The 21,533-nt window shown below is 36.9% G+C and overlaps 1 protein-coding gene across 2 annotated transcripts in view; it reads left to right on the top strand.

The window, feature by feature from the left end:
- Positions 1-21,533, top strand: part of GPC5 (glypican 5) — a 1,608,220-nt gene that overhangs the window by 36,718 nt on the left and 1,549,969 nt on the right. For both annotated transcript variants that reach the window (XM_018056453.1, XM_018056455.1), the window contains exon 2: positions 5,952-6,113. In XM_018056453.1, the coding sequence (XP_017911942.1) occupies positions 5,952-6,113 (162 nt within the window). The remainder of the gene's footprint in view (positions 1-5,951; positions 6,114-21,533) is intronic.

Below are 21,533 nucleotides of genomic sequence, written 5' to 3'. Positions count from 1 at the left end.
ATGATGGTTGCTCTCCTACCTTATATTTAGAAAGGAGGGTAATTTGTAGCATTTTTCTGAGTCTACTTTCCACCATGTAAAATTGGGCACAAAGGCAAATGTCAGCTCTATAATTTTATATTTCAGCTAATTTTTATTTTTCAATAAAACTCCCTGGATGATTCTAACCTGAACTTTATTTTCTTAAAGTTTTCCAAACAGATGACTTCTTTAGAAAGAGAAATTGAATATGGTCAGGTGTGTCTGTATACAAGCCATTTATAGATCGAGGACCGTGGCTTTCCTCTTAGTGGACCGGTGGTCAATATGACAGCTTGAGAATCACTCTGCCTGTTTCGGAACACCAGCTCCAGTTTTTTGTATTAGTAGGTATGTGCCATTGGGCAGTGGTCAAAGCCTCTTTACGTCTGTTTCCTCACAAGTAAAATGTGGTGGTGATGGTACCTATGTCATAGGGTCCATGTGAGGATTAAATGAGATAATGCATATGCATAGTGGATCCTTGACTGTTGGTTTAATGAATGGAAATTGAGTGTTTATGATGTACAACGCTCTGAGCTGGATAAGTGGCATATGATGAAGAATAAAAATCCCTCCACTTAGAGCTTAGTAGTACAGATGAGGGAACGAATTAGTTAGTAATCATATTTAGGAATATAACATTACAGCCACAATGAGAGAACGCTAAGGCATAGTATAGGTATTGGAGCTGTCTGTAGGGTTAAGGAGAAGGAAACGGCAACCCACTCCAGTGTTCTTGCCTGGAGAATCCCGGGAACGGGGGAGCCTGCTGGGCTGCCGTCTATGGGGTCGCACAGAGTCAGACACGACTGAAGCGACTTAGCAGCAGCAGTGGGGTTAAGGAAAGTTCCCATGGGAAGACTGAGTTACGATCTAAAGAAAACTAGATGGGAATGAAGTAGGGGAAGGTGTGTGTTGACTGCAAGACTGTCCAAGACAGAGGGAAGAGCGTGGAGGAAGGCTCTGTGGCCAGTGTGTACTTGGTGAATATAATGAAATTAAATAAGGCAGTGTGTGAAGGGAAGAGAACCACAGCCAATGTTGTTTGAGATGCACCTGAAGCTGGAGGCAAAGAAGACATGGTCCAACTTGGGGCCTTTTTCAGCTGTGTTTAGAAATGTGAGCTCGCAAAGTGATGTTAGGTATTTAAATTCTGGAGAGATATTTGCAATGATTGATTATTATTATTGTTGTTATTGTACTATTGTCATTATTTTTATTCCATAGCAGTCTTTCCCATGCCAAATATGTTTATATCCTTTAATGTTTATTCATTGGTTGTCTTCCCCAGTCTCTATTATGGTTTTTCTCTAAACTTTTAATCCCTCTATCTTTGCATTTAGAAAGAAGGCTGAGAAGATAGCTTTGTTTTCTTTCAATCAATTTTACTGTTTGAAGTGTAATTTGCTTTTGTATAACTTTTATGCATCATAAATAAAAAACAATTGCCAAAATGTTACCTACTGTGATACATTTTATGCATCTCAGCCTTTGTGAAATCCTTAAACACACTGCTGTTTATTTGTCTAACTTACACAGGCTAAAACCTGAGGCAGAATCTGTGTGGAAAATGTGGAGTTTGAAAAGAGGCTGGTGTGTCTGTGTGCACATTCAAGTATTTTGTATTTACTGACCTACAGTTGGTCAATGAAGAGCCAAGGTAGGAGCTGTGCAACGCAGAGATCAAAGGCCATAATTCTTCCTCCTACTCCCAAATAAGGGAGTAACTCTTTTGGGTTAGGCCATATAAATACAATGTCCTGAGCTTTACATAAAACCTGGGTATCCTTGAGATGGCTCAAGGCCCACGTCTTGAGGCACCCTCAGGTTTGTCTTTTTCAGGCGCTTTGCCAAGCCTCCTACCTTCTTTTTTGGTTGGGGGATAGCTGCTTTACAATGTTGTGTTAGTTTCTGCCATACAACAATGTGAATCAGCCATGTGTATGTTAGTCATTCAGTCTTGTCCAACTCTTTGTGACCCCCATGGACTGTGGCCCACTAGGCTCCTCTGTCCATGGATTCTCTGGCAAGAAAACTGGAGTGAGTTACCATTTCCTTCTCCAGGGGATCTTCCTGACCCAGGGATCGAACCCAAGTCTCCTGCATTTCAGGCAGATTCTTTACCATCTGAGCCATCAGGGAAGCCCATATGTATGTGTTAATATACGATATTTGTTTTTTTCTTCCTGACTTACTTCACTTCTGTATTCTAGATTTCTGTATTCTAGGATACAGATTCTAGGTTCATCTCCCTCACTAGAACTGACTCAAATTCATTCCTTTTAATGCATACCTTGTACTTTTCTGTATTCTCTATCTTGCCTGCTATGGATAAATATGTATGCCTTGGGTTCCTATCCAGGATAAGAGTTGTTAATCATATATCATATTTTTGATATAAATAATCAAAAATTGTTTCTGATTTTTTCTGTTGTGGTAAAATATGAAATGTACCATCTTAACCATTTTATAGTGCCTAGTTTGGTGGTACTAAATACATTTATGTTGTACAACCATTGTTACCATATCCCTCCAGTATTACTTGTATCTTGCAAAATTGGAATTCTATCCCCATTAAACATTAACTCCGCAATCTCCTTCCTCTGCCCTGCCCTAGCCAACCACCATTCTACTTTCCATCTCTATGATTTTGGTGACTCTAAGAACTTCATATGGCATTTGGGGACTTTTATATTTCTATGTAAATTTAAATAATTTGTTCTAGTTCTGTGAAAAATACTTGTGGTATTTTTATAGGGATTGCATTAAATCTGTAGATAGCTTTGGGTAGTATGATCATTTTAACACTATTAATTCTCCTAATCCATGAACATGGTATATCTTTCTGTATGTTTTGTTGTCTTCAGTTTCTTTCATTAGTCTTACAATTTTCTGAGTACAGGTCTTTTATCTCTTTAAGTAGGTTTATTCCTAGATATTTTATTCTTTCAGATGTAACTGTAAGAGATTGCTGAATTTCTCTTCCTAATAGTTCATTGTTAGTGTATAGAAATGCAACAGATTTTTGTATATTAATTTTGTACACTGAATTTGTTGATGAGCTATAGATGCTCATCTAGTTGATGATTCTCTGCTGTCTTGAGGATTTATATGTATAGAATCATGTCATTTGCAAAGTGCTAGTTTTACTTCTTCCTTTCCAATTTGGATTCCTTTTGTTTCTTTTTCTTGCTTGAGTGCAGGGGCTAGACTTAAAATACTGTGTTGAAGAAAAGTGGTAAGAGGGTATTCTTTTCTTGTACTGGTCTTAGAAGAAATGCTTTCAGGTTTTCACCACTGAGTCTTATGTTAGCTGTGGGTCTGTCATATATGGCTTTTATTATGTTGAAGTATGTTCCCTCTTTGCCCACTTTCTAGAATTTTTTTAAAATCATAAATGAATGTTGAATTTTGTCAAAAGCTTTTTCTGTATCTATTGGTATGATTGCACAGTTTTTATTCTTCAATTTGTTAGTGTGGGGTATCACACGGACTGATTGGTTGGGGATATTGAACTATCCATGCATCATGAGTTTTAAATAGTGTTGAAAATTTGGTTTGCTAATATTTTGTTGAGGATTTTCTATTTTCATCAATGATTTTGGCCTATAATTTTCCTTTTGTGACATTTTTGTCTGATTTTAATATCAATGTGATGCTTGGTTTGTAGAATGAGCTCTGAGACTTCCTTCCTCTGTAATATTCTGGAATAGTTTGAGAAGGATAGATGTTAATTCTTCTCTAAATGTTTGGTAGAGTTCACCTGTGAAGCCATCTTGTCTTGGACTTTTGTTTGTTGTTGTTGGCTTTGTTTTTTTAATTACTGATTCAATTTCATTACTGGTAGTTAGTCTGCTCATATTTTCTGTTTCTTTCTGGTCCAGTCTTAGAAGATTGTGTGTTTATAGAAATTTGTCCACTTCTTTTATTTATTTTTTTTTTAAATTTTTGATCATGAGGCATATGGGATCTTAGTTCTCCAACCAGGAATTGAACCTGCACTCCTACATTGGAAGCACAGAGTCTTAACCACTGGACCACTAGGGAAGTCCCATGTCTACTTCTTTTAGGTTGTTCAGTTCAGTCACTCAGTCGTGTCCAACTCTTTGTGACACCATGAATTAGAGCACGCCACGCCTCCCTGTCCATCACCAGCTCCCGGAGTTCACTTAAACGCATGTCTATCGAGTCAGTGGTGCCATCCAACAATCTCATCCGCTGTCATCCCCTTCTCCTTCTGCCCCCAATCCCTCCCAGCATCAGAGTCTTTTCCAATGAGTCAACTCTTCACATGCGGTGGCCAAAGTACTCGAGTTTCAGCTTTAGCATCAGTCCTTCCAGTGAACACCCAGGACTGATCTCCTTTAGAATGGACTGGTTGGATCTCCTTGCATTCCAAGAGATTCTCAAGAGTCTTCTCCAACACCACAGTTCAAAAGCATCAATTCTTTGGCACTCAGCTTTCTTCACAGTCCAACTCTCACATCCGTACATGACCACTGGAAAAACAGTCTTGACTAGATGGACCTTTGTTGGCAAAGTAATGTCTCTGCTTTTGAATATGCTGTCTAGGTTGGTCATAACTTTCCTTCCAAGGAGTGAGAGTCTTTTAATTTCATGGCTGCACTCACCATCTGCAGTGATTTCGGAGCCCCCCAAAATGAAGCCTGACACTGTTTCCACTGTTTCCCTATCTATTTCCTATGAAGTGATGGGACCGGATGCCATGATCTTCGATTTCTGAATGTTGAGCTTTAAGCCAACTTTTTTACTCTCCACTTTCACTTTCATTAAGAGGCTTTTTAGTTCCTTTTCACTTTCTGCCATAAGGGTGGTGTCATCTGCATATCTGAGGTGATTGATATTTCTCCCGGCAATCTTGATTCCAGCTTGCGCCTCTTCCAGCCCAGCATTTCTCATGATGTACTCTGCATAGAAGTCAAATAAGCAGGGTGACAATATACAGCTTTGAAATACTCCTTTTCCTATTTGGAACCAGTCTATTGTTCCATGTCCAGTTCTAACTGTTGCTTCCTGACCTGCATATAGATTTCTCAAGAGGCAGGTCAGGTGGTCTGGCATGCCCATCTCTTTCAGAATTGTCCACAGTTGATTGTGATCCACATAGTCAAAGGCTTTGGCATAGTCAATAAAGCAGAAATAGATGTTTTTCTGGAACTCTCTTGCTTTTCCCATGATACTGGACTATAATTCTTTGTGATAATCTCTTAAGACCCTTTGTATGTCTGTGGTGTCAATTGTAACTTCTGTTTCATTTCTAGTTTTGTTGATTTTGGCCCTCTTACTTTTCCCCTTGCTGAGTCTGGCATCTGGATTATCAATTTTGTTTCAAAGAATCAGTTCTTAGTTTAATTGATCTTCCCCCCCCCACCCAAATTCTCTGTTTCACCTATTTCTTCTCTGATCTTTATGATTTCTTTCCTTCTTCTAACATTGTTTTCTTGTTGCTCTTATTTTTCCAGTTCCTTTAAGTGTGAGTTTAGGTTATTCTCTCAAGGTTCCTTTTTGTTTATTTCCTGAGTCTGTATTGCTATCAACTTCCCTCTTAGAATTTCTTCTGCTGCATGCTGTAGATTTTAGATTGCTGTGTTTTCATTTGTCTCTAGGTTTTTGAAAAATTTATTTCTTCTTTGATTTTTCTAGTGATCCGTTGCTTGTTTAGCAGTGTATCTTTTACCTCCACATGTTTGTGTTTTTGCCTGCTGGTGTTAGGGCCAGTTCCTGACACAGCTTGCTGTGGGATCCAGTGTATCCTTAGGTTGGTGTCAACCCACTGGTGTCATTTTGCTGAAAGGTATCCAGAACATGAACCTGTTATATGCAGGACTGATCATTAATGGTTGATACATAACATGTAATGTTGCTAAATGAATAAGTAATTATTCTGAAAAATATTATGTGTATTACAGGGCCTGATCTTCAGGTTTGCACAGCCAAAAAACCTACATGTTGCACCAAGAAGATGGAGGAGAGATACCAAGTCGTGGCTCGCCAGGATATGCAGCAGGTGCTTCAAACATCCAGCTCTACATTAAAGTTTTTGATATCTCGAAATGCAGCTGCCTTTCAAGGTAAATATATCTTGATTTCTGAAACTGAGGACAAATCTTGCTATGTAATTTACCTGTTATTATTATCCTGGTAAATTTATCTAGGTGTACTTCTTTGTCTTTGTGTTTTATACTGGTATAAAATGAAATTTTAGCTTTATTCTAACCTTGATAGCAACTAAACCACCACTAACTTTCATGGCTTGTCTCTGAGGTCATCATCAAGCTTATAAATTGAGTTGGAGTAGGGAGTCTGTTTTGTTAGTGAAATATATGCCTTTCTGTGGTTTCTGCCAGATCTCCCAGTATTCTGACCCATGGTTTACTTCAGTGTGAACAGACCTACTTATGAGATTTTATGAAAATAGTCTATAAAACAAAATCCCATTGCTTTTAACTGGATAATTATAGATTCATTTTCAAAAATATAATTTTGAGAAATATTTTCCTAACTTTTCCTCTACCTCCTCATGTGGCTTTTCTAGGAACATCATTGTGATATGTCAAAGTGTAGACAAGTCTGATAAATAGTAAAATAGGAAATATTACTTGGATGTTTAAGGATCATCTATGACCAGAATGCAACCTTAATTCAAACAATGTGCTGAGAAATAAAATTAATGGGTTATAAAATTTTAACACACATTGGCAAATATATGATCTTTTCATTGTTTTAGTCATCTTGTCTGTAAAATTCCTTTTTACTATAATAAAATAGTTTATTTTTTCTTTTATAAAGCATTAGCTATTCTGTATATGATTAGAATGAAGATATTTAGAATACACTGCTCTCAAATAAATTTATTGCTTTTGTTCAACACAAAATATAACTTCTGTTGGTATTCCTTTTTAATAAGTGTATTAATGTCAATCTGTTTAAACAGTTTGTGCTTTGTTTACATACAGAACTAAATCACAAAGCTGATTTTTTAAAAAACTCTACTTATCAAATAAAATGAATATAATAAATCAGGACAAAATTTAAGTTGAGTTAAAATGTAATTCCTGATGAATTGATGATTTTTTAAATAGAAACACTGAAATGTCAGATTTTAAGATGTTTTAATCTAGTAATATTTTTATATGTCTTAGAAAAAAGCCTCATTTCTATTATGGAATTTGTTCATGAGAAATTGTTGGAGGAAAATATATTGATATGTATTTTAAGCAAAGATTTGTGACTTGAATTAGCTGAACTAGAAGATATTAACCATCCACTGAAAGTGATGTAATATGATTTTTTCTTATGAAAATGATGGTGTGTATGATAAGGGCAGTGAATAGATCAACGTTACCAGAGCAGGGGAGCTGTGGATGAGGATTGTGGACCATATGCTTGAAAAGAGTTAAGTTGGACTCATGTGGAAGAAGACTTAAAACATCAATTTGAGTTTCACAGAGTCGTTAAAGATTTTTGAACAGTGAAGCTTCATTATGATTTCTTGAAGCTTCATTATGATTTATCGTTTAACGTCAAAACTAAATCATTCCAAGTAAGAAGATATGGTCAAAGAAAACCTAATAAATACAATCTACTTTTTTGGATAACAGTGTTAACCATACAGGTGAAAGAAAGTGCCAGCAGTTATTAACATGTAGGGACTCAATGAATGATAGCTGAACATTTTCTTCTGTCTTCAAATATACTCTAACAAACTTTTCACATATTGTTGGATAAATTGATCAAGATAGAGGGCATTGAATTCAAAAGATTGAGAAAAATACAAAACCTGGAGTATTTAGACTTTTAACATGGGTTTGGGCTGCTGAAAACTTTTGGTGTGAAAGTGTCCCTGGTGGCTCAGATGGTAAAGAATCTGCCTGCAATGCAGGAGACCTGGGTTCAATCCCTGGGTTGGGAAGAGTCCCTGGAGAAGGGAATACATCCTACTCCAGTATTCTTGCCTGGATAATTCCATGGACAGAGGAGCCTGGTGGACAAAGAGTTGGACATGAATGGGTGACTAATACTTTCACTTTTATCAGTAGTATAATGACATGAGATTGTCTCTACTGGAGTGTCTGGTAATATTATGTACAACTTAAACAATTTTTCTGTTTAGTAAATTATACCTGTATTTTTACTAGGGTGAGTTTTGCTTTTTTTTTTTTAAATATCAATTATGAAAGTGAAAAAGAATGGGTCTTTCTTAAATATGATTTGTTATAGTAAATTTTCATGTTCTCCCTTTGTGACATGTCAGTTTTATTTAAGAATCATGAGAAGGCAAGGCAGATTTAGAAGAGATTTGCTTAAAGGCTAACTTTACTGAAACAAATTCTCTTACAGGAAGAATACCTGCTTTTAATTTAATGAATAGAATAAGTAGCTATAGGCTTAGTTCCATAAAAACAAGCTAAATATATGTGCTATAAGCAACTTGAGAGATCACATTTGCTGTATTAGAACCAACCAAGACACTTTATCAATAGTAAAAGTAAAATGTCCTCTGTCTAGTTTCTGTGTAATGAAAATATCTGCAAACAAATCAGGCCTTTTTTTTTTTCCTTAAGAAGAAACAAGCCAGTACATTTTGTTGGGAAACTTACTTGGCTTGAGAGCAAATTACTCTCAATTTACTTCTTAAATCATGTAAGTAGATGTGCTACATTTTGATCTTTTGATTTTTTAATATTTCATGTATATTTCCTACTTCAATAATATTACCTTTTTTTTTAGCCTTTATGTATGTTATAAAAGACTTTGGATTGGGGTGTAGTATGGTCCCTTCTCTCATGGATCTCTTGGGGTTCCACGGAAGCATGTTTTTGAAATAAGCCTTTGGATATCATCAATGGGGATAATCACTTGGGTCCATGGATGTAGTGAGCCCCACATGACAGTGAGATAAAGGCTGGGAGATTGGTGTTGCTCAGAAGCGAGGAAACTGCCAGCCACTGATCTCAGAAGATGTAAGATTATTCCAGTGTACAGTCCACACTTCCAATTCTGGAATTCAGCACTGGAAGTTATATATTACCAGTGGGGTAGAATATATTATCAATGGGTTGGAATCCACCTCCTTACTGGGACAACACTTCTCCTTTTTTCATTTAAGGAATCTAATGGTATTTGTTATAGGTTTCCTTAAAATAAAGCAGGCAAACAAAAATATGTTTTTGGAAGGGTCCATAATTATGACCTGGGGCTTCACTATATCCTACATGAATATCCTTATTCATGTAGCTTGTGGCGTTTTACAAGATGAAAAGAACAAGTGGGTTTCCTTGTGTCTGTTGCTGTTCATAAATTAGTCGTCCTGTTTGCAAAGAGATTGCTGGCTCCGACACAGTGCAGACAATAACTGTTCTTTATTTTCCAGGGCTTAATAATGTTCATGAATAAAGCAGGGCAGCCTGAAATAATGCGCACGAATTTGTTTCCCTTCAGCTGTTTTATGAGTGTGGGAATGCCTGCTTTAAAAATATTTTGGAAATATTTTCATAAATGTTTTATTTATTTATATGCTAAAGTATGGTGTGACTCATGAAGAAATAAAAGAACTTGACAGAGAATATGTCATCTACTGTAGAAAAGTAACTCCTATCCAGCTTTCAAATTTGTCAGGTTTTAAATCACAGCTCAAATAAGAGAATAAGGCTTAGTTTTTTTTTTAATTTAAAACAATATAAAAATTTCAGCATAATTTTTAAAAAATACAATGAAGGCATACTTGGAAGAACACTGTTGGAAGCTTATGTTTTGTTGAAACATTGGGAAGATAAGTTTAAAAAGTTTTAACTTTCCCTTGGAGATAGAGCTTTCCCTATTCCTCTCACCTTCAAAAAGCTCACATATTTCTAAAATTTATGGTGTAAACTAAATATTTACTCTGGAAGTTTCTAGTTCTATATATATCCTTTAAAAAGTATGCATTATCGTAAAAGACTGAGTGATAAATAAGAAAGAGTTAACATTTTTGTTGATTTCATTCTCTGGGCTAAGTACATTTTCATTTCTTGATTAAAAGTACTTGAAAGATTGATAAGCTTGTCCTCTTGGGTTGAGATGTTACATTTAGGACTTTTATTAAAATTACATTCCTATTTTCAATGAAATATTGGAATATGTCAAAATTAAATATCTGTTTAAAAAGCAAGTAACTTAAGAATGAGAATGTGAATATAATTCATGTATTTTCCCCTTTCACACTAACAGGTATTAGCTACTGTGAGATGTATAGCTAGTGTATGGCCATTGTAAAACTAGTGTAAAATATATGTATGTATCCATATACATACAGTCAAAGGCACAGGATATAGTGGATATTTGACTATCTTAATATATGAGATGAGTACATTTGTATAAATGTTACAGTAGTAAGCCTAAAGTACATTATTCTTATTATATTCACTCCTACTATGCTTTGCAGAAGTGATACTATTTAAAATTATTCCTTGGAAGAACATTGTGTGCAAAGATATAGGACAGATGCTATTTCTAACACTGAGAATTATCTGATCAACATCCCAAGGGTAAGAGAACAGGTAGCCTTAGGCTGGCAGAGTTGAGGAAATATGTTGGCTTTTCTCTTTCTCTGGAACCTAGAGCAGGGACTCAGTTAATGTAATTAAATGAACTGCATCAATATATGAATAAATGAATGAATGAATGAATGATGCTTAGCAGGAAGATGATTCTGAAATGAAATGAAAGATTTCATCTCTTCTTCTCCCCCTTCAGCCTTCCCTTCCCTTCATGCGTTTAATATCCCTCTTGAGCACCTACTAAGTGCCAGCACTGCCAGGGGAATGGATTGTACCTTGCCCAAATTTTCAGTCTATTTTTACTTTTATTGGCTCATTCGGACTTCTTGTCTGCCAATGTCTGTTTACTGATTCTATAAACTAGGAAGGAGGGACTTCCTTGGCAGTCCAGTGGTTAGGACTCTGCGTATTCACTGCTGAGGGCCGGGGTTCAAGATCTCACAAGCTGTGTGCATGCCCTCCCCATCCCCTAGAAAAACCCCAGAAAAGACTAAGAAGGAGCACGTTACAATGTTTCTGTCGATAGCATATTCTGAATGTGATTGTATTTTTCCTTCTCTTTTGAAGCAGTACATGGTTTAGTATGTTATCTCACATAGCAGCTACCAATGCAATTTGTCTTTATCTAACTGTCCTGTATCTCTGAAATGTTAAAACTTGTTTCTTCTGAATCTGTGAGCAAGCTTCTATTAATTAAGAAAATGACTAATTTTCGTATATTGTAGATAAAAGTTGCAAGAGCTTAAATTAGTTTTCAGCTGGAAATTGCATGAAGCATTGAGCTTGCTTTGCATGAAGCATTATCGATTGTGGGAAAAAATTTGAAGTGTAGAACTAAGATCAGGTTTACTCGGCCAGAATTCTTTTTTAAATTTTAAGAAGTTAACTTTTAGTTTTTTTAATTCTGACTGATGAAGGTTATGGTCATATAACCTATTGCTATGATAATCTTACCTAGAAAGAACAGTAACCTGCTCATAATAGGCTAAACAATTCTTTCTTGATTTTATATGAAACACATTCATTAAATCTTTTTAATGTGAGACCTGTACATTTATTGCCTGGAAGATGAATTGACATTTTTATCATTTTGTTATCTTCATATTAGTTTAATCTTACTTTTGTATAAGGGATTACAACAGATAGTTCTTAAATGGTTACTGTGTATTGAGTAAAGACCAGGATGTGTGGGAGGTTACAACTAGCTATGTTTTTGAGATTTATCTGTCCCTCTATTTCTTATTCATACATATTAATTGATTTATAAAATTACTATCTGTAGATATGTAGCTTTATTCACCACCCACCCCCATGATGGACATTTCAATAATTCCCAACTTATATTTGCACTGGTGGTGCTGCAGTGAACCTTCTTGTTCATGTCTTCAAGGACACGTGTTTCTTTAGTGTTTATATAGAGAAGTGAAATTGTGGCTTATAGGCTGTGACCTTGTCAACTTGACCAGATATTATAGAATTACTCTTCTAAGGAGCTAAACCAATATAAACTCCCACAGGTAGTTGGTGTGCTTTGTCTTCATTCTTCATCCTTCCCAACTCTTTCCAATAATTCAGAAATTATTGCCAGAATTAAAAAAAAATTCTAAAAATATTTCTTTTCAATTTAAAAGAATTTTAGAATAAAATTTGATGAACTAATGCATGAGAAATGGTATCTTGTATTCAAAATGTGCAATTCCCTGATGACAGGAGTATCTGAATATCTTTTCAAAAATACTCCTTTATTTGGTGTATTCTTTATTTTCTTGTGTGAATTTACCTTGTGAACCTGTATACACACTTAGAGGATATGTGTCATGTTGTGAGTGTTTTTGTATATATTAAATTTTTTTTCCTAGGTACAGTTGTCAGCTAGGAATGCCACTTTTTAAAGGTTTAGCTTAAATAATTCAGATTTCTTTCCAGTTCTAGGGAAATCCAAAGTCTTCAGAAGTTTTCCGCACATTTCCATGGTTTGCAGGCAGTTTCCTGACTCTGTTTCGCTGCCTTTTTTCATTTTTTTGTGTGTGTCTCTTTTCTAACATATTAATTCAGTATGAAAATTTTTTCTTAATTACCACTTCCATAGACACACACATACATGTACACACATTAACCTAAACTGTATGCATAAAATAAATTTTATGAGATGGTGGTGATAAAAGAAGATAAAAATCTAAAAATCACAAATGATTTCAAAATTGAACACTGATTCCTATGTTTGCAAGTGTTTTTCAGCCCTCCCTCCACCATCAGTCCATGAAGCTACCACCCTCCTTCTCTTTGGCCCTCGCATCTTCCGCTTCCTTGTGTGATACTCAGGCCTTCTCAGATGGTGAGATTAGGGATCTTCTGGTTCTTTACATTTATTATATGAACCTAGAAATCGTAACCGTAACATGTCTCTAAGGGTCCATTTAAAAGAAGTCCTTTTTTTTTAAGTTAAAAAAAAAAAAAACCTTTAATTTTTTTATTTTAGAAATTTCCCCAGCTTTATTGAGGTAACATTGACAATGTATAAATTTAAGATGTACAGTGCATTGGTTTGATACTCTAATATATTGTAGTATAGTTAGCACGGTAGTGGCAATACCTCCATCATGTCATTTTTTATAGTAAGAGCATTTAAGATCTACTCTTTAAGTAGTTTTCCAGTATGTATTACAGTGTTGTTAACCAATCACAATGATGTTCATTATATCCCCAGAGAATACTCATTTTATAACTGGAAGTTTGTGCTCTTTGACCAGTATCATTTCTCCTACCCTCCTGCCCAGGTTAAACACCATTCTACTCTCTAAACTTAGAACTGGTTAGTTATCCTATTTTCTATTAGATGTTTTAGGAACAATGAATTTCCTAAACCTCACATTCACACGAAGTACAGTGACCTTTTTTAAAGTGCTGACAAGGTATATCTTTTTTCCCCCTAGTATTTAAATTGAGCCTATTTTATATTAAAAAAATTAATGTTGAGAACATTAATATTCTATGGAAAGAGATAAACAATTATTAACTACTTTTGAAACAGAGCTCATTTATCTTAGAGATGTTTATTTTCAGAAGTAATAATAGGCTATTAAAGTTAATCAGGAATTTTTGGAAGATCCAGAATATGTTTTCTTTAAACAAGTTTTCTCCTTTTGCTTATAGACATGACTTAGCAACAGTGGCAGCAGCAGCAAATAAATAAAGAAAAAAAAAGGGCTGTATTAATATCACATTTTCCTAAATATTGTATGACAATAAACTTCAAGGGAAGCTTATGATGTCACTAATATGTGGTTGACACTCACTTTGTAATGTAATATTTATGAGTTCTTTTAAAAACCTTTTACTCCATGAACAAACTTTTTCATTATATTGATTATGCAATACAAAATGTACATGCTATAAAAAGTGAAATTCATACTTTCCTTGTCCAGGTTAGCTTTGTGCACTTAACATTTGAATATGGATTTTTGATCATATCAGCTAATATATTTTATCAATATGTGTCTTAGAATTAATATTTCTAACAGTAAAAAGTGTTAATATTTTCCTATTTATAAAAGGCTGGTAGAAAGATAAAGATTGAGGGATCAATTGAATATATGTAGATTTATTTTATGAAAAACAAATTATAGTTCAGTTCAGTTCCTCAGTTGTGTCCAACTCTTTGTGGCCTCATGAACCGCAGCACACCAGGCCCCCCTGCCCATCACCAACTCCCGAAGTCCACCCAAACCCATGTCCATTGAGTCGGTGATGCCATCCAACCATCTCATCTTCTGTCGTCCCCTTCTCCTCCTGCCCTCAATCTTTCTCAGCACCAGAGTCTTTTCAAATGAGTCAGCTCTTCACATCAGGTGGCCAAAGTATTGGAGTTTCAGTTTCAACATCAGTCCTTTCAATGAACACCCAGGACAGATCTCCTTTAGAATGGAATGGTTGGATCTCCTTGCAGTCCATAGTAAAAGTAATAATTTCATTGTATGTTTTTACTGATTGTAAATTTTGTTAACAAATTTTGTTGAAATATATCCTGATGTACTTACCAGCTCTTTTGATAGGTCATTTTCTTAATAGCTGTTTTTGAGTCAACATATTTAGTTTTATGGAGAGTGACTTGTCTCTATTAAATATCCAATGTATTTTAAGGCCCTAAAAGTTTATCTAAGTTGGATTATGCTATGATTTAATGATCAATTTATTTAAATTATTTTTATGTGCTCTGTCGCTCAGTCATGTCTGAATCTTTGTGACACCATGGGCTGTAGCCTGCCAGGCTCCTCTGTCCATGGGGATACTCCAGGCAAGAATACTGGAGTGGGTTGCCATTCCCTTCTCCAGGAGCTCTTCCCAATCCAGGAATCGAACCAGGGTATCCTGCATTGCAATTGGATTTTTTACCAGTTGAGCTACTAGTTCATTTCAGTCACTCAATCGTGTCCGACTCTTTGCAACCCCATGAATCACAGCATGCCAGGCCTCCCTGTCCATCACCAACTCCTGGAGTTCACCCAAACTCATGCACCGTGTCGGTGATGCCATCCAGCCATCTCATCCTCTGTCATCCCCTTCTCCTCCTGCCCTCAGTCCCTCCCAGCATCAGGGTCTTTTCCAATGAGTCAACTCTTCACATGCGGTGGCCAAAGTATTGGAGTTTCAGCCTCATCATTAGTCCTTCCAAAGAACACCCAGAACTGGTCTCCTTTAGGATGGGCTGGTTGGATCTCCTTGCAGTCCAAGGGACTCTCAAGAGTATTCTCCAACACCACAGTTCAAAAGCATCAATTCTTCAGTGCTCAGCTTTCTTCACAGTGTAACTCTCACATCCATACATGACCACTGGAAAAACCATAGCTTTGACTAGATGGACGTTTGTTGGCAAAGTAATATCTCTGCTTTCGAATATGCTATCTAGGTTAGTCATAACTTTCTTTCCAAGGAGTAAGCATCTTTTAATTTCATGGCTGCAGTCACCATCTGCAGTGATTTTGGAGCCCCCCAAAATAAAGTCTGACACTGTTTCCACTGTTTCCTCGTCTATTTGCCATGAAGTGATGGGACCAGATGCCGTGATCTTCGTTTTCTGAATGTTGAGCTTTAAGCCAGCTTTTCCACTCTCCTCTTTCACTTTCATCAAGAGGCTTTTTAGTTCCTCTTCACTTTCTGCCATAAGGGTAGTGTCATCTGCAGGGAAGGCCTAAATTATTATTATTTTTATATTCAAAGATAAAGTACTGGCATCATTAAATACGAAAGGAATTATTTTAAAACTCAATAATGTATTTGTTTTCACATTTTACATACTACCTCATAAGTAGTCATTTATCATGAGATATTAATTTGTATGTCACCATGGTGTTGTCTTGGGCAAACTCTGGGGGATAGTGAGGGACAGGGAGGCCTGGCGTGCTGCAGTCCATGAGGTTGCAAAGAGTCTGACGTGACTAGGCCACTGAGCAATGACCACATGGTTGTTGTGCAGCACGTGCCACATAAAAACATTTTGTTCTTCCTCTGCTTTATTGGTTGAGATCCAAGTTTGGGGGTGATCACCTTCAGAGGCAATGTGCTTTGGGACAGTAAACCCTCTTGAGTTTAGGGGATGGGTGAAATGGAATAGAAAGTATGTGTATGATGGTGAAGTTTCAAATAGTTGTGATGGGAAATGGGAAAGAAAACGAACCAAAATTCAGTTATAAGGCTAGCATTCAGTTCAGTTGCTCAGTCATGTCCAACTCTTTGTGACCCGATGGACTGTAGCATGCCAGGCTACCCTGTCCATCACCAACTCCCGGAGCTTATTCGAGCTCATGTCCATTGAGTCGGTGATGCCATCCAACCACCTCATCCTCTGTCATTTCCTTCTCCTCCTGCCTTCAGTCTTTCCCAGCATCAGGGTCTTTTCCAATGAGTCAGTTCTTCACAATCAGATGGCCAAAGTATTGGAGTTTCAGCTTCAATATCAGTCCTTCCAGTGAGTATTCAGGACTGTTTCCCTTTAGGATTGACTGGTTTGATCTCCTTGCAGTCCAAGGACTCTCAAGAGTCTTCTGCATCACCACAGTTCAAAAGCATCAATTCTTTGGTGCTCAGCTCTCTTTATAGTCCAACTCTCACATCCATACATGGCTACTGGAAAAACCATAGCCTCAACTAGACGGACCTTTGTTGGCAAAGTAATGTCTCTGCTTTTTAATATGCTGTCTTGGTTGGTCATAGCTTTTCTTCTAAGGAGTAAGCATCTTTTAATTTCATGGCTACAGTCACCATCTGCAGTGATTTTGGAGCCCAGAAAAATAACTTCTGTCACTGTTTCCATTGTTTCCCCATCTATTTGCTATAAAGTGATGGGACTGAATGCCATGATCTTCGTTTTTTGAATGTTGAATTTTAGGCCAGCTTCTTCACTCTCCTTTATCCCTTGGCCCTTTCAGTTCCTCTTCACTTTCTGCCATAAGGGTGGTGTCATCTGCATATCTGAGGTTATTGATATTTCTCCTGGCAATCTTGTTTCCAGCTTATGATTCATCCAGCCTGGCATTTCACATGATGTACTCTGCATATAAGTTAAATAAGCTGGTTGACAATATACAGCCTTGATGTTTTCCCTTTCCAATTTTGAACCAGTCCATTGTTCCATGTCCGGTTCTATTGTTTCGTGACCTGCATGTAGCTTTCTCAGGAGGCAGATGAGGTGGTCTGGTATTCCCATCTCTTGAAGAATTTTCCAGTTTGTTGTGGTCCACACAGTAAAAGGCTTTGGCATAGTCAACAAAACAGAAATAGTGTTTTTCTGGAACTCTCTTGATTTTTCTGTGATCCAACAGGTGTTGGCAGTTTGATCTTTGGTTCCTCTGCCTTTTGTAATCCCCACTTGAACATCTGAAAGTTCTTGGTTCATGTACTGTTGAAGCTTAGGGTTGGAGAATTTTGAGAATTATTTTGCTGGAGTGTGAGATGAGGGTAATTGCGTGGTGGTTTGAACATTCTTTGGCATTGCCTTTCTTTGGGATTGGAATTAAAAGTGACCTTTCCAGGGTAACATTGGAGACAACTAATTATTAATAATAGTAAAATCATTATGCATGATGGTATGGCTGTGTTTTAGCCCTTTTTAGTTCTTGCTTACAGATGAGGTTCCAATAGAGAAGTGCTGATGCATGGTTGAGCATGGGTATTAGGAGATTCATTCATTCTCTCACAAATATTCCTGAGGCAGCCCCTCAGTTTAGTTTAATTCTCAGTGCTTGGTATGTCTCAGAGAATGAACAAAAGAGTCCCATCCTCACACTCTGAATTTCAGCAAATAAGCAAACACAATATAGCTGCCAGGCTCCTCTGTCCATGGAATTCTCCAGGCAAGAATACTGGAGTGGGTAACCATTTTCTTCTCCAGGGGATCTTCTCCAACCTAGGTTTCCCGCATTGTAGGCAGATTCTTTACTTTTTGAGCCACTAGGGAAGTCCCAGCTATGTTAGAATGTGTTAAATGCTCTGAGATAATACAGTGTGGATCATGGGAAAGGGGACTGGAAGGGTCACTGTTTTAAATTGTATAGTCAAAGAAAAGTTGTCATTTGAGCAAAGAATTGAGGAAAGTGCATGTATGTGTTGGTTCTGTCGATGTCTGGTAGGAAAACATTCTTTGCAAAACAAATAACCCAAAGATAGGAGAGTGGGTGCCTCAGATGTCACAGCAATAGCTACAGGGAGGCTACTTTTGGCTGCAGCACAATGGGTGAAGTGGGGGAGATTGGAAAGACAACAACAGAGGGTTACTACCTTCATGTGGGGTCTCTTAGGCTTTTCTTCTGAAATAGGAGGTTTCTTGTTCTTTGTTTTAAGTTTATTGAGTTATTTGGCTGTGCTGGGTTTTCCTTGGGGCATTTAGGATCTAGTTCCCTGACTAGGGATCAAACCTGAGTCCCCTGCACTGGGAGCTCAGAGTCTTAGCCACTGGACCACCAGTGAAAGTCCCTGAAACAGGAGTTTTTAACTATTGATATGGCTTGATTTAAAGAACAATACAAAGCAAAACAAAAAGCCTCTATCTAATTCTTAAAGGGCCTGTCATGGGGCTAGGGTAGATGTAGAAGCCCACTTAGGAGATGATTATGATATTCCAGAAGAGACTGCATGGGAAGTGGTCAGATTCTAGATAGAGAATGAGTATCGGTGGGTCTAGGGTGTGGCAGGAAAAAGAATGAGGCCAAGAAAAGGGACTGACTGTGGTAAAATACACCACGGGTGTGTTTATGAGGTGAAGACCTGCGTGTGTGGAGGCGAGCTGAAGAAACTGAGGCTGAAGGATGCGTTTCCACACAGCCTGACTTTGGAATCTCTGTTGGTAGAGCTGGAGTCAGAGACAAATTACCACCTGGTTCTAAATTTCTCAGTAGAAGAAGGATGCTGTTGGGTGTAACAGGGATGGTGGTTGATTATTTGATGGAGGTTAATAAAACCACTTTATTGAGGTATGATTGACCAACAAATCAATGTATTTTATGTTTAAAACTTGATGCATTTAGAGATAAGTGTACATCTGTGAAACTTATCACCACAGTCTATGCTATAAACATATTGGCGGAGGCTAACCATCTATACAAGGTTAGAAGAATAATGACCTGAAAGAGCCAAGCAACTCCTTCCAACTCCAGTCCAACTCCTTCCTGTGGCCAAGCTCTGTAAAGTGGGAGGGATGCTGTTTCTTACATATATCTAAGTATGAAAGTAAAATTGTTTTGATAGAATAACTCACGGTTCTATACAATGAAACCTCTTATCAGTATTTGAAAAGTGAGTGAAAGTGTTAGTAGCTTAGTTGTTTCTGACTCTTTGCGACCCCAGGGACTGTAGCCCACCAGGCTCCTCTGTCCTTGGAATTCTCCAGAGAAGAATACTGGGGTGGGTTGCCCTTTCCTTTTCCAGGGGATCTTCCTGACAGGGGATCAAACCTGGGTCTTCTGCATTGCAGACATATTCTTTACCGTCCTCATTTAAAGTGAAAGGGATTATAAAGGAATGATTAACACACAAATAAAATTGACTTGAATGAAATTTGTGAAAAAAACTTGGAGAATTGACCAGAGAAAGTGTGTAATGAAACAAAGTAGAATAAAGTTGCATAATAGTAATTATGGGCAAAATCATTAGTTTGTATGTGAAAAATTTGTTTCAAACTTATTTTAATTATAAAAGATATCACATATTTATATAAAATTGAAAGTAAAAATCTTTAATTTGTCCATAACCCCGTTAGCAAGTAATGATGAACTGAAGTCTCATAAGACTCAAATTTTAAGTCTTGGTGGTTATTTTCATAACACTGAGAACACATTTGACATTTTCATATAAATAAAAATGAGCTAAGTTTTGTTTGCCAAACAGTATTAATAATTATCAATCATTTCAATAACATCTTTTTATTATATCATCTTTTGTTGAATAAAAAATACTTTCAGTTCATATAATTGGCATTATTATTTAATTAAAAATTTAAATAATATAGTAATTCATTGTAAATTGTAAAATGCAGTTTATTAAAACTGTGGAAATGTTGTTAATAGTTAAGCTTTTTTTTTCCCTTATAGCCTTTGGGGAAGAGCAGATTAAGATTAAAATAATGGACGATTATCCATAATATTTAATTGGTAAAGTGGTAAGGTATAATAGAAAGTAAGATACCTCTCTTTCTTCAGACAAATAGAGGACTTAAATTTTATAGCCATTCCTCAATGTAGCTATTCATGATGGGAAATCATCCATGCATATTTTCATGCTTTTAGCATAAAATATATCTAGCATTAAATGGGATCTATATGGTATAGCTTTTAGGCAGGAGGCAAAGGGCTTGAAATGGCATCACAAGATCCAGAAAGTCATAACAGTAAATAAAGGGTAATTGTTGGATAGCTATGGTGTACTTCTTTTATGCCAGAGTAATTCTGCCTGTAGGCTAACTTTTGTATAAACAAAGACAATTGAACTTTTGCACCTTAAAGAGTGTTATCCTCTTGTACTATTTCTCTGGCTCCATCTCCTCAGGGTATAAACCTGACTTGAATGCTAACTTATGAAACATATTCATTTTTTTCCCCATAAATAGGAATAAATTGAAGCTACTTTATAACAGAATAAACGTTGGCCTTTGTTGTGGAAAAGTATTTGTTATTGTTTTAGATAGATAATATGAGTAAGCATTTAGAACAGGGTTCTAGAATTAGAGAACCTGGGCTGGAATCCTATCTTAAGACCTGCATCTAGGCTTTCATTTTATCGGTTGTAGAGTAGGATAACGGAGAAGGCGATGGCACCCACTCCAGTACTCTTGCCTGGAAAATCCCATGGACAGAGGAGCCTGGTAGGCTGCAGTCCATGGGGGTCGCAAAGATTCGGACACGACTGAGCGACTTCACTTTCACTTTTCACTTTTATGCATTGGAGAAGGAAATGGCAACCCACTCCAGTGTTCTTGCCTAGAGAATCCCAGGGATGGTGGAGCCTGGTGGGCTGCCGTCTATGGGGTTGCATAGAGTCGGGCATGACTGAAGTGACTTAGCAACAGTTGGAGCAGCAGAGTAGGATAAAAGTACCTTCTTCTTGGTTACAGTTAATGTGAATTGGTCATCGTAATCCCTGTAAGGTAACTAGTATCATGTATGGTATGTAATAGGCACTCAGTAGATGTTAGCTATTCTTCCTTTATTTATAATGTATGTTTTTTCCCCAATATTTGACTGGAAGCAAAATATCACAGGGTAAAAATTATCTAATGGAGTTTCTGTAAATGGAAAAATTGCATAAAGTCAATGGGCACATTATCAGAAATGCCTCAGTGGCCAGGCAAAAGGGCTCTGATACCCAGACTCTTGTATCCCTCCTTGGATCTGTGCCTGATGGGCTTTGCAAGAGTTAGGTTGCAGGTGCATGGGGTTATGGCCAAACATACTCTCTATATTGGCA

This window comes from Capra hircus, chromosome 12 (assembly GCF_001704415.2).
Source record: "Capra hircus breed San Clemente chromosome 12, ASM170441v1, whole genome shotgun sequence".
Taxonomy (NCBI): domain Eukaryota; kingdom Metazoa; phylum Chordata; class Mammalia; order Artiodactyla; family Bovidae; genus Capra; species Capra hircus.
This window is presented reverse-complemented; position numbering and strand designations above follow the sequence as displayed.